At 34.9% G+C, this 14,491-nt stretch overlaps 1 protein-coding gene across 13 annotated transcripts in view; it reads left to right on the top strand.

Moving 5' to 3' along the window:
• TERB1 (telomere repeat binding bouquet formation protein 1) overlaps positions 1 to 14,491 on the top strand; it is a 113,139-nt gene that overhangs the window by 42,881 nt on the left and 55,767 nt on the right. For all 13 annotated transcript variants that reach the window (XR_013163611.1, XR_013163609.1, XR_013163610.1 and 10 more), the window contains 6 exons: positions 1,984 to 2,094; positions 2,296 to 2,424; positions 4,051 to 4,179; positions 5,066 to 5,126; positions 5,218 to 5,333; positions 5,456 to 5,578. Coding sequence is in view for 10 of the 13 variants with exons in the window: in XM_077132658.1 (XP_076988773.1) it covers positions 1,984 to 2,094; positions 2,296 to 2,424; positions 4,051 to 4,179; positions 5,066 to 5,126; positions 5,218 to 5,333; positions 5,456 to 5,578 (669 nt within the window). In the remaining 3 variants the exon portion in view is untranslated. The remainder of the gene's footprint in view (positions 1 to 1,983; positions 2,095 to 2,295; positions 2,425 to 4,050; positions 4,180 to 5,065; positions 5,127 to 5,217; positions 5,334 to 5,455; positions 5,579 to 14,491) is intronic.

Below are 14,491 nucleotides of genomic sequence, written 5' to 3'. Positions count from 1 at the left end.
TTGTGTTTTTGAATTGTGCTACTTAATTAATAAGCATGAAGTTGTATTTAATATTTCCTTATTATCTTTTGAATATCTGTAGACTCTCTGTGATGCCATCTTTCTAATTTTTTATATTTATAATTTGGGTCTTGTGGTAGTTAGATTCAGTTATCAACTTGGCCAGGTGAAGGCATCTAGTTCTGTTGCTGTGGACATGAGCCAATTGTACGTGAACCTCATCTGTTGCTGATTACATCTACAGTCGGCTAGGAGGCGTGCCTGCTGCAATGAATGATGTTTGACTTAACTGGCTGGTGCTTAAATGAGAGAGTGCAACGTAGCACAGCCCAAGCAGCTCAGCATACCTCATCTCAGCACTCTCAGCTCAGCCCAGTCCTTTGGAGATGCAGAAAGAAATCACCCTGGGGAAAGTTGTTGGAACCCATAGGCCTGGATGAAGGCCGGCAGAGACCATCCTGTGCCTTCCCACATAAGAAAGAACCTCAGTTGAAAGTTAGCTGCCTTTCCTCTGAAGAACTAACAAAATAAATCCCCTTTTATTAAAAGTCAATCCGTATCTCTGGTGTGTTGCATTCCAGCAGCTAGCAAACTAGAACAATTCTTTACTCCTTTTTTTCCTAATAAGTCCAGCTAGAGGCTTATCAGTTTTATTGATCATCTCAAAGAACCACCTGTACTGTTTTCCTTTTTTAAAAATTTAATTAATTCCAGCTTTGATCTTTACACTTTCCTTTCTTCTTCTTACTTTCTAGTTAATTTGCTCTTTTTCTAGTTTCTTAAGGTGGAAGCTAAGGTCATTGATTTGAGACCTTCCATCTTTTCTAATGTAAGCCTTTACTGCTATAAATTTCTTCTTAAATACTGCTTTAGTACCATCCCACAAATTCTAGTGAATTGTGTTTTCATTTTCATTAGTTCAAAATACTTTCTAACTTCTAAATGGCAAATATTTAAAATAGTGTAGCTTTACTTAAGATAATGATATTTGGATTTTCTATTTCTATATTTCATATAACAGAAAACAATTTTAGAAGTTCATTTTAACTTATTAAACACACATTTTTCTTTTTATAATTCTTTATTATTAGTTAGATGATAAAAGTAATGTTTGTTATAATCTGCTGAACCCCAGCCAGGATCATTCCAGCCAATCCTAAAGAACACCTAGGATAATATATAAGATTCCACAAGAGTTCCATACACTAGAATAACTTTCTAGAAAGCTACAATCTCCAGATGGGTCCCTGAACCAAATAAGTCCTGAAACCTAGAGGGCCCAGCCTCTCCAGAACATCAGATTGTTTCATCTTCCTGTCCCATATTATTGACAGCCCCTTCCAACATGAAAAAGTTAGAATGGCCATTGCCCAAATACCCCTAAAGAGAGGGATAGAAAGATCAAAGGTGATGGTGGAGTTACACAGAGAAGATACAGGATTTAACAAATGAATTTGATTGCTGAGTCATTAAATTGCTATTTCTTTTAGTCTCCAGTACCTTAGAGCAGCTAGAAGTAAAAACCTAAAATTGTGGAATTGTAACCCATGTCAAACTCTGAAATATGTTCTATAACTAATTGTGCTACTATGAATTTTTTTGCTTTTTTGTATATATGTTACTTTTCACAAAAAAAGAAAGGAAAAAGTCGATTGTGTTGATAAAAAAAATATTTAAGCCTTTTAGCCTCCTATATTCTGGAGCAGCTAGAAGGAAAAATCTGTGAGAATCATATGGTAGCCCATTATAAACTCTGAAACCGTCCTGTAACTATTTGTTGAAGAGTGCTTTGAAAACTATGCTTTTTTATTTCTTTGCTTTGTATATATGTTATACGATACAATAAAAAAGTTAAAAAAAAGAATGCTTGTTAATTATCTTAAAAAGTCAAACAACTTGAAGATATTCAATTAGAAAATGAAAATTAAGTGGTTAGTTTTTAAAGAACTTTTGGTTTAAAATAATGAAATTTTTATTCTTTAGAAATGAAGACTGACCTGAACTTATTGTTGGAGTGTCTAAAATATCAAATGGACAACCCTTTTTCACAAAAGGAAGCTTTGGTCACTATTCACTCAATTTGTCAACAAAACAGTAAGATATGATAGTAAATTTTTATCTGTGAGTCTTGTTCTTTAATACCATGATATATCAAATATACATAGTTTTTTTTATCTTCTACTTGGTTATTCCAATTGTTATTTTCTTAATGTGATTTATTTTATCTTTAAAAGAACAAAAATAAAGACCACATTTCTTTTTCTTTCTTTTTTTTTTGTCTGCACAACCCTACAGGTAATGCAAGTATTTATTTTCGGGAAATTGGTGGTTTGATGTTTATAAAAAATCTTGCAAAGTCAAGTGAACATAGCATGGTAAAAGAAGCATCCTTATATACATTAGGAGCTGTGGCAGAACAAAATGGTAAAATATAAAAACTTTATCCTTTAAGCATTTTCTTACATATTAACAAACTGCTCTTTAGAATTAAATTTATTTAAAAAACTCTCGATAGTTTTATCCAGGTACTTGAATCAGAAAATGAAGATAATCCAGAACCATCTTATAAATATGCTTTGTGTTTAGAAGTTCATGTTAACCAGAACATTTTTTTTCACTGTATATCTGAAATAAAGTTGAATCCAAACCATCAGTTTGCCAAAGCAGGTTTTTATTTTCATATATTAAACATATATTAATTACCTATTAAGAACCAACTTCTGTGTTATGCCCTGGGAACCCAGAGATAAAAAGATATAGTCCTTGCCTTTGAGATGGCTTATTCTAATGTCTAGAATAAGCCATTAGACCCTCTAATAAGCCATAGAGGGTCTAATGGCTTATTCTAGACATTAGATAAGATGCTGATTAGTATTGCTGTGTTCAAATTATTTAAAAGAAAATTCTTCTCATTGCATTATTATCACAATCACAAAGAAAATTAACCTTTCTCAGGTATAATTTTTGGTTTTTGAAAAGATTTTTAAAAATTTTTTATTAATTAAAAAAACAATTACAGGAAAGAAGCACAAACATTCTTAGTATATGCTCATTCTGTTCTACATATATAATCAGAAATTCACAATATTATCACATAGTTACATATTCATCATCATGATCATTTCTTAGAACATTTGCATCAATTCAGAAAAAGAAATAAAAAGACAACAGAAAAATAAAACAAAAACAGAAAAAAAACACAAAATTTTACATACCATACCCCTTACCCCTCGCTTTCATTCACCACTATTTTAAACTGAATTTATTTTAACATTTGTTCCCCCTATTATTTATTTTTATTCCATATGTTCTACTCTTCTGTTGATACAGTAGCTAAAAGGAGCATCAGACATAAGGTTTTCACATTCACAGAGTCTCATTGTGAAAGTTATATCATTGTTCAATCATCATCAAGAAACATGGCTACTGGAACACAGCACTACATTTTCAGGCAATTCCCTCCAGCCTCTCCACTACATCTTGAACAACAAGGTGATATCTACTTAATGCGTAAGAATAACCTCCAGGATAACCTCTTGGCTCTGTTTGAAATCTCTCAGCCAATGACACTTTGTCTCATTTCACTTTTCCCCCTTTTGGTCGAGAAGGTGAAAAAATATTTGTATTTTTAGAAAAGTCTGAAGAAAAATATCAGTAGAATAATTTGTCATTCTATTTTCTAAGTAAGATTTCCGCATTTTCTTAATAATTTGTTTTTCTTGCTTTGTTTTGTCACCCACTGTCTTAAGATTTTTTTTGTTAGATTTTATTTTAATTTTTATATAGTTAGATTTCATTGCAAATTCTAGGGGATCAAGAAGTATGTCTTAGAGCCTGTCAAATATTTTTGATTAAGGTATGGCTTTTTTGGTCTTTGGTCTCGTTGAATTGGTACATAACAATTTGTTAGAAATTATATTGTATGATTAATAAATGCCAATTAAATGAGAGCTGGTTGAGATCTTCCCCAGTTTGGGAAGTTTGTTCAGTATATTTTAAAAATTGTTTATGCTAATGAATAGTAATTTAAAGTATATATATTTTTTTCAGTTTTCTGTCAACAGACTTTGTGTACTTCAGAGTTGTTTGAAGATTTACACTGGTTTCTATCTAATGATTCTAACATAAATTTGAAAAGAATGTCTGTCTATGTTATTTTGGTTTTGGTTTCAAATAACAGTAAGTATATTCTCTTTTATGTTGTAAAAAAGTTTTTTAAAATAATAAATTGGACCAATCCATTATTTATATCAGTGTCTTTTTATATCACTAGCTTCTGAGAACTATTAACTTTAAAGAAAAGGAAATAATATGTATTTACTCATTCCGTATTTATGGTTAATTTTAAGAAATAGTGAAGTGATTTGTACTATTAACACTGAAAAGTAATTGTTTTAAAAGCAAAAGAGAGGCATTTAATAAATTTGGTTGATTTTCCACTGAGTTGGTCAATTGGTTAAAACATTTGCTGTCAAGCAACAATAGTCTTAAGTTTATATAGCCCTTAGGTAAAGTTTTGTTTTGTTTTGCAGGGGAGAAGGGATAGTTTTAGTTTTATAAAAAAAAGTTGCAATGACAATGTAGAGTTTTCCTGTATAGCAACCATACAGTCTAAAGTAATTTTTAAACATTGTTATATTTAATTCTGCAAATTGTTAGAAGTTCTGTAAGCATTTTAAATACTTTCAGATTTTATTTTTCCTATTTTGGAAAAAATGGAAAAGATGGAATTTATTCTTTGCAATTTTAGAGCATATTTTGTAACACAGAAACATGATCAGTTTAAGTATTTTGTAATTTTTAGAGGAAATTTGATAGCTGTTGATACTAAAAGTATTATGGAAAGTATTAAACTTGACTTGAATTTCTATTTATTATAATCATGTGTTATACTTTATAATATTTTAATTTTTAAAATAAGTGGTTTAAAAACATTGATTAAAAATACGACAAATACTGTTTTCATTTATGCATGATTATTTCTAAATAAAAGTCATTCATGTAATATATAGTTATTTTGTTTGTTTTTCTTTTTTCTTTTGTTGTATGTGACTATTTTTAACAGAGGTTGGACAAATGCTTGTAAGAGAAACAGGCTGTATTACAGTTCTGTCAGAGTTGTTCACGTGAGCATGTTTAAATTTCTTCTTATTAATTATTAATTAACACCTTACCACATTTGCAATAATTTACTCCCTTTTCTTTTTAACCTAACAGGACAGTTCTTTCAAAAGCTGAGTTGAATTTGTCAGATAAAAGTGTTTCTCCAAGTTATCAGTTGTGGTCTTCAGTATGTAGTACTCTGTGTGTCTGCGTCAACAATCCTCAAAATGGTAATTATCTAGAATAGTTAAATATAGAAATGAAGATAAAAACAGAAATGAAATTCTTATTTCCCACAACTTATATTTTTCAAAGGTTGTATTTAAGTATAATTGTCTTTGTCTCCTTTCAGATGACAATCAAATGATTTGCTGCTCACTTTTTCCACATGCTAATGAATGTTTAATAAATTGCTTAAAACCTGAGATAATTCGTCCTATTTGCTCATTTATTGGGCTCACTCTTGCAAATAACAGTAAGTATTCATTGTTTTCTAGCTTACACTTGAGAAAATATGTATCAAAGCATAATTGAAACCTTGAATTAATGAATTAATTTAATTCTAGTAATTTAAATCATTTTGGATGCATTTACACTATTCAGATAGGAAAATCTTTAAAGAAGATACTATTAGAAGGAAAAGATGGTGGTGGCAGCATAGTTTTTTAATCTCTCCAGATGACCTCACAAAACATAGTAACTATCCTGGAACCTATAATTCCTGGAAGATTCCTAGGTCAAGTAAATCCTGAAAGCCAGAGGAACACCTCTCCAAGATTATCAACTAATTACATCCCCCTTTTCTTCAGTGTCAACACCCCTTCTCAAAATGGAAAGGTCAGAATGGGCGTTGCCCAAAGATCCTTATAGATTGGGAGAAAGATCAAGGGAGAAGGAGGAGTTACAACAGAGATAATAGGATTTAACAAATGAGTATGACTGCTGAATCACTATATTAATATTTCCTCTAGCCTCCAGTATTTTGGAACAGCTAGAAGGAAAAATCTGAGATGGTAGAATGGTAGCCTATGACAAACTCTGGGATCTGTCCTATAACTACTTTTTGAAGCATGCTTTGAAAATTATTGCTTTTTTTCTTTCTTTGCTTTGTATATATGTTATATTTTACAATAAAAAAGGTTTAAAAAGAACAACACAGTAACTAAATAGCATAACTAAACACCCACAGAGTATGTTCTTTGGCCATAACAGAATTAAATTAGAAATAAATAAAAAGTAAAGCATCTAGAAAAGCCCCAAATATCTGGGAATTAAACAACCCAGTACTAAAAACAAAAGAAAACAAAAACCTACCATGTGTCAAAGAATAAATCATAGGAAATTAGAGAATGTTATTAAGTGAACAATAAGGAAAACACAACATAAAACTGTAAGATGTTACAAAAACAGTGTTTAGAGGGAAATTTATAGTATCAAGGCTTAGATAAGATAGAAGAAAGATTTTAAATAAAATATATTAGCTTCCTTCTAAGAAACCAGAAGACACAGACAAATTCAAAGTGAACATAAATAAGGAAATAATAAAGATCAGATCAGAAATCAACAAAATAAAAAAAGAAAAGCTATAGAGAAAAATAGATGAAATCAAAAGCTCATTATTTGAAAATATTGATAAAATTGATCCCTTAGCCAGACTAATCAAGAAGTGAAGAGAGAGAGGAAAAAAAAGAAGTAAAGAGAGAAGGCGCAAATTGCCAATATCAAGAATGAGAGGTAACCTCACAATAAATCTTAACAGACTTTAAAAGGATAGCCAAAAGGACTTCCGGAGAAGACGGCTTAGTAAGGTGCGCGGGTCTTAGTTCCTCCTCCAGAACAACTACTAAAGAACTAGAAACAGTACAGAACAGCTCCCGGAGCCACGAGAGAGACCAGACACACAGCGTACCCCATTCTGGAACAGCTGGACCAGCTAAGAGACTGTGCTGCGGTAAGGTCCCCGAGAGGCGCGCGCTTCCCCAGGCTGAGGTGGCTGGCGGCTGGAGCCCCTCCCTCTCTCCTTCCTGGGCCGCCTGGGAGCTTTGGATCAGGTTCCCCAGGCCGCGGCAACCAGAGCCCCTTCCACACACGCGGCTTCCTGGGCCGGATGGGAGCTTTGGAGCGGCGGTTCCCCAAGCCGCGGCGGCCGGTGACCCTCCTCCACGCGCGGCTTCCCAGGCCGGCTGGTAGCCTGGGAACAGCGGTTCCCCAAGCCGTGGTTTCAGGCGACCGCAGCCCCTTCCACACATGTGGCTTCCCGGGCCGGCTGGGAGCATCAGAACAGCGGTTCCCCAAGCTGTGGCGGCCAGCGACCCTCCCCCCACGCGCGGCTTCCCGGGCCGGCTGGTAGCCTCGGAACAGCGGTCCCCTAAGCTGCAGTGGCCAGCGACCGCAGCCCCTTCCACACACGCAGCTTCCCGGGCCGGCTGGGAGCATCAGAACAGCGGTTCCCCAAGCCACAGTGGCCAGTGACCCTCCCCCACAGGCGACTTCCCAGAGGGAAAGGAAAGAGTCTCCAACAGTAGTAGAGACTGAGCCCAACCTAACACCAATAGTGGCATCAAGGAACAACTACTGACTACTAAAAATAGGCCCTCAGCTCAGGCGAAACTGATCAAGGCAGAAGTCGCCGATTGGGCTAACTAAAAAAGAGGAAAGGGGGGCGAAAGAGAGGCTGTTTCTACGGAGGCTTTGTTGCCTCTGGGCTCAGCGCTGGGATTACATAGGTTACAACTGCCCCAAACGCAAAAACAGGCTGCTTTTAAAGCTCTCTACCACCTAAACCTTCCCCGTGGGAGGGGTGAAATGCAACTCAGGTGGAATCCCTCTCTCAAGGAATTCAGATCCCAGGACTTCACAATTTGAAGCCATTAAAACCGACCTACAACCTTTCGTCTGTCTCCACAACACACCCAGCAGCGAGAGTCTTCCAAAGTTAAAGGAGCCACAACATCTTTTGCTGGTGGGACCCTCAGACAGACAAGCACCACGTACTAGGCAGGATAAGAAAAACAGAGCCCAGAGACTTCACAGGAAAGTCTTTCAACCTGCTGGGCCCCACGCTCAGGGAAATCTGATTAAATGCCCAGAAGGCGAGCAAAAAATAACAAATCACACCAGGAAAATTGAAGATATGGCCCAGTCAAAGGAACAAACCAATAGCTTAAATGAGATACAGGAGCTGAGACAACTAATTCTGAATATACGAACAGAAATGGAAAACCTCTTCAAAAACCAAATCAGTAAATTGAGGGAGGACATGAAGAAGGCATGGGATCAACAAAAAGAAGAAATGGAAAGTCTGAAAAAACAAATCACAGAACTTATGGGTTTGAAAAACACAGTAGAAGAGATGAAAAAAACAATGGAAACCTACAATGGTAGATTTAAAGAGACAGAGGATACAATTAGTGAATTAGAGGATGGAACATGTGAAATCCAAAAAGAAACAGAAACTATAGGGAAAAGAATGGAAAAATTTGAGTAGGGGCTCAGGGAATTGAATGATAATATGAAGCGCACAAATATACGTGTTATGGGGGTCCCAGAAGGAGAAGAGAAGCGAAAAGGAGGAGAAAAACTAATGGAAGAAATTATCACTGAAAATTGCCCAACTCTTATGAAAGACCTAAAATTACAGAACCAAGAAGTGCAGCGCACCCCAAAGAGAATAGACCCAAATAGGCGTTCTCCAAGACACTTACTAGTCAGAATGTCAGAGGTCAAAGAGAAAGAGAGGATCTTAAAAGCAGCAAGAGAAAAACAATCCATCACATACAAGGGAAACCCAATAAGACTATGTGTAGATTTCTCAGCAGAAACCATGGAAGCTAGAAGACAGTGGGATGATATATTTAAATTACTAAAAGAGAAAAACTGCCAACCAAGACTCCTATATCCAGCAAAATTGTCCTTCAAAAATGAGGGAGAAATTAAAACATTTTCAGACAAAAAGTCACTGAGAGAATTTGTGACCAAGAGACCAGCTCTGCAAGAAATACTAAAGGGAGCACTAGAGTCAGATATGAAAAGACAGAAGAGAGAGGTATGGAGAAGAGTATAGAAAGAAGGAAAGTCAGATATGATATATATAATACAAAAGGCAAAATGTTAGAGGAAAATATTAACCAAACAGTAAGAACACTAAATGTTAATGGGCTGAATTCCCCAATCAAAAGACATAGACTGCAGAATGGATTAAAAAACAGGATCCTTCTATATGCTGTCTACAGGAAACCCATCTTAGACCCAAAGATAAACATAGGTTGAAAGTGAAAGGTTGGGAAAAGATATTTCATGCAAATAACAACCAGAAAAGAGCAGGAGTAGCTATACTAATATCCAACAAATTAGACTTCAAATGTAAAACAGTTAAAGAGACAAAGAAGGACACTACCTACTAATAAAAGGAACAATTAAAGAAGAAGACATAACAATCATAAATATTTATGCACCGAATCAAAATGCCCCAAAATACATGAGGAATACCCTGTAATCACTGAAAAGGGAAATAGACACATCTATCTTAATAGTTGGAGACTTCAATTCACCACTCTCATCAATGGACAGAACATCTAGACAGAGGATCAATAAAGAAACAGAGAACTTGAATATTACAATGAATGAGCTAGACTTAACAGATATTTATAGGACATTACACCCCACAACAGCAGGATACACCTTTTTCTCAAGTGCTCATGGATCATTCTCAAAGATAGACCATATGCTGGGTCACAAAGCAAGTCTCAACAAATTTAAAAAGATTGGAATCATGCACAATACTTTCTCGGATCATAAAGGAATGAAGTAGGAAATCAATAATAGGCAGAGTGCCAGAAAATCCACAAATACGTGGAGGCTCAACAACACACTCTTAAACAACGACTGGGTTAAGGAAGAAATTGCAAGAGAAATTAGTAAATATCTCGAGGTGAATGAAAATGAAAACACAACATATCAAAACCTATGGGATGCAGCAAAGGCAGTGCTAAGAGGGAAATTTTGCCCTCAATGCCTATATCAGAAAAGAAGAAAAGGCAAAAATTCAGGAATTAACTGTCCACTTGGAAGAACTGGAGAAAGAACAGCAAACTAATTCCAAAGCAAGCAAAAGGAAAGAAATAACAAAGATTAGAGCAGATATAAATGAAATTGAGAACATTGAAACAATAGAGAAAATCAATAAGACCAGAAGTTCGTTCTATGAGAAAATCAACAAGATTGATGGGCCCTTAGCAAAATTGACAAAAAGAAGAAGAGATAGGATGCAAATAAATAAGATCAGAAATGGAAGAGGAGACATAACCACTGACCTCACAGAAATAAAGGAGGTAATAACAGGATACTATGAACAACTTTACGCTAATAAATACAACAATTTAGATGAAATGGACGGGTTCCTGGAAAGACATGAACAACCAACTTTGACTCAAGAAGAAATAGATGACCTCAACAAGCCAATCACAAGTAAAGAAATTAAATCAGTCATTCAAAAGCTTCCCAAAAAGAAAAGTCCAGGACCAGACGGCTTCACATGTGAATTCTACCAAACATTCCAGAAAGAATTAGTACTAACTCTGCTCAAACTCTTCAAAAAAATTGAAGTGGAAGGAAAGCTACGTAATTCATTCTATGAAACCAACATCACCCTCATACCAAAACCAGGCAAAGATATTACAAAAAAGAAAACTATAGACCAATCTCTCTAATGAATATCGATGCAAAAATCCTCAACAAAATTCTAGCAAATCGAATCCAGCAACACATTAAAAGAATCGTACATCATGACCAAGTAGGATTCATCCCAGGTATGCAAGGATGGTTCAACATAAGAAAATCAATTAATGTAATACACCATATCCACAAATCAAAGCAGAAAAATCACATGATCATCTCAATTGATGCAGAAAAGGCATTTGACAAGATTCAACATCCTTCCTGTTGAAAACACTTCAAAGGATAGGAATACAAGGCAACTTCCTTAAAATGATAGAGGGAATATATGAAAAACCCACAGCTAATAACATCCTCAGTGGGGAAAAATTGAAAACTTTCCCCCTAAGATCAGGAACAAGACAAGGATGTCCATTATCACCACTATTATTCAACATCGTGTTGGAGGTTCTAGCCAGAGCAATTAGACAAGAAAAGGAATTACAAGGCATCAAAATTGGAAAGGAAGAAGTAAAACTATCACTGTTTGCAGACGATATGATACTATACGTCGAAAACCCAGAAAAATCCACAACAAAACTACTAGAGCTAATAAATGAGTACAGCAAAGTAACAGGTTACAAGATCAACATTCAAAAATCGGTAGCGTTTCTATACACTAGTAATGAACAAGCTGAGGGGGAAATCAAGAAACGAATTCCATTTACAGTTGCAACTAAAAGAATAAAGTACTTAGGAATAAATTTAACTAAAGAGACAGAAGACCTATACAAAGAAAACTACAAAAAACTGTTAAAAGAAATCACATAAGACCTAAATAGATGGAAGGGCATACCGTGTTCATGGATTGGAAGACTAAATATAGTTAAGATGTCAATCCTACCTAAATTGATTTACAGATTCAATGCAATACCAGTCAAAATCCCAACAACTTATTTTTCAGAAATAGAAAAACCAATAAGCAAATTTATCTGGAAGGGCAGGGTGCCCCGAATTGCTAAAAACATCTTGAGGAAAAAAAACGAAGCTGGAGGTCTCACGCTGCCGGACTTTAAGGCATATTATGAAGCCACAGTGGTCAAAACAGCATGGTATTGGCATAAAGATTTATATATTGACCAATGGAATCGAATAGAGTGCTCAGATATAGACCCTCTCATCTATGGACATTTGATCTTTGATAAGGCCGTCAAGCCAACTCACCTGGGACAGAACAGTCTCTTCAATAAATGGTGCCTAGAGAACTGGATTTCCATATGCAAAAGAATGAAAGAGGACCCGTATCTCACACCCTATACAAAAGTTAACTCAAAATGGATCAAAGATCTAAACATTAGGTCTAAGACCATAAAACAGTTAGAGGAAAATGTAGGGAGATATCTGATGAATCTTACAATTAGAGGTGGTTTTATGGACCTTAAACCTAAAGCAAGAGCACTGAAGAAAGAAAGAAATAAATGGGAGCTCCTCAAAATTAAACACGTTTGTGCATCAAAGAACTTCATCAAGAAAGGAGAAAGACAGCCTACACAATGGGAGACAATATTTGGAAACGACATATCAGATAAAGGCCTAGTATCCAGAATTTATAAAGAGATTGTTCAACTCAACAACAAAAAGACAGCCAACCCAATTACAAAATGAGAAAAAGACTTGAACAGACACCTCTCAGAAGAGGAAATACAAATTCCAAAAGGCACATGAAGAGATGCTCTATATCTCTGGCCATTAGAGAAATGCAAATCAAAACCACAATGAGATATCATCTCACACCCAGCAGAATGGCCATTATCAACAAAACAAAAAATGACAAGTGCTGGAGAGGATGTGGAGAAAGAGGCACACTTATCCACTGTTGGTGGGAATGTCAAATGGTGCAACCACTGTGGAAGGCAGTTTGGCGGTTCCTCAAAAAACTGAATATAGAGTTGCCATACGACCCAGCAATACCATTGCTAGGTATCTACTCAAAGGACTTAAGGGCAAAGACACAAACGGACATTTGCACACCAATGTTTATAGCAGCATTATTTACAATTGCAAAGAGATGGAAACAGCCAAAATGTCCATCAACAGACGAGTGGCTAAACAAACTGTGGTATATAGATACGATGGAATATTATGCAGCTTTAAGACAGAATAAACTTATGAAGCATGTAATAACATGGATGGACCTAGAGAACATTATGCTGAGTGAGACTAGCCGAAAACTAAAGGACAAATACTGTATGGTCCCACTGATATGAACTGACATTAGAGAATAAACTTGGAATATGTCATTGGTAACAGAGACCAGCAGGAATTAGAAACAGGGTAAGATAATGGGTAACTGGAGCTGAAGGGATACAGACTGTGCAACAAGACTGGATACAAAAATTCAAAAATGGACAGCACAGTACTACCTAATTGTAATGTAATTATGTTAAAACACTGAATGAAGCTGCATCTGAGCTATAGGTTTTTTTGGTTTGTTTGTTTTATATATATATATATTTTTATTTTTTGTTTTTATTTTTTTCTCTATATTATCATTTTATTTCTTTTTCTGTTGTCTTGCTATTTCTATTTGTAAATCGATGCAAATGTACTAAGAAAGATGATCATACATCTATGTGATGATATTAAGAATTACTGATTGCATATGTAGAATGGAATGATTTCTAAATGTTATGTTCGTTAATTTTTTTTTAATTAAAAAAAAAAGATAGCAAAAAATAGTTGGAAAATTCTGTGCCTCTGAATTTGACAGGTTCTTTGAAAGTCACAAACTACCAAATGTCACTCAGGAAGGAATAGGTAAACTGAATATCCCTGTATCTATTAAATACATACATACATACTTACATGAATCTATTAAATAAATTTAAAACCGAAACACAGTTGAATTCCTGGCTCTAATTATTTCACTGGTGAATTCTACCAGATATTTAAGGAAAAAAATTACTAATTCTCCATACATTATTTAAGAAAATAGAAGTTGAGGTAACACTTCCCAACACGTTTTATGAGGCCAGCATTACCTCCAAACCAAAACCTGGAAAAGACATTTCAAGAAAATTGCAGACTTATATCCATTATAAACACACAGGGTGAAATCCTTAATGAAATATTAATAAATCAAACCTAGCAATATACAGAGAGGATAATACAGTATGACCACGTGACATTTATCCCAGGATACAGAAAATTCAGTGTATTCATATCTGTAAAAAAAAACCCCATGTGATTATTCTCATAGATACAGAAAAAACATTTGAGAAAGTCCAACATATGTTTGTAATAAAAACTCCTGGTAAATTAGGATTAGAAAAGGTCTTTCTCAAGTGATCAAAGGGCCTTTGCAAAGTACTACAGCTTAATAGTGAAAGACTGAATGCTTGAAAAAGACAAGGAATCCATTCTCACAGCTTTTATCTAACATTTTGTTGAATGACCTAGCCAGTGCAATAAAGCAAGAAGGTGAAATAAAAGGCATGGAGATTGGAACAGAGGGGAACAAAAACAGTATTTATCTATACATGGCATGATTGACTATGTAGAAAAGAGAGTCTGCATAAAAGCTACTAAAACTAATGTATGATTTAGCAATGATTCAAGGTTAGTATACAAAAATCAATTGAATTTCTATACATTAACGAACAATTGGAAATTGAAAGAAATTTTTATCATTTACAATATTTAAAAACTAAATAGAGATAAATTTAATGAAATATTT

This window comes from Tamandua tetradactyla, chromosome 16 (genome assembly GCF_023851605.1).
Source record: "Tamandua tetradactyla isolate mTamTet1 chromosome 16, mTamTet1.pri, whole genome shotgun sequence".
Taxonomy (NCBI): domain Eukaryota; kingdom Metazoa; phylum Chordata; class Mammalia; order Pilosa; family Myrmecophagidae; genus Tamandua; species Tamandua tetradactyla.
The sequence above is the reverse complement of the archived record's forward strand: the minus strand, read 5'-3'. Positions and strand labels throughout refer to the sequence as shown.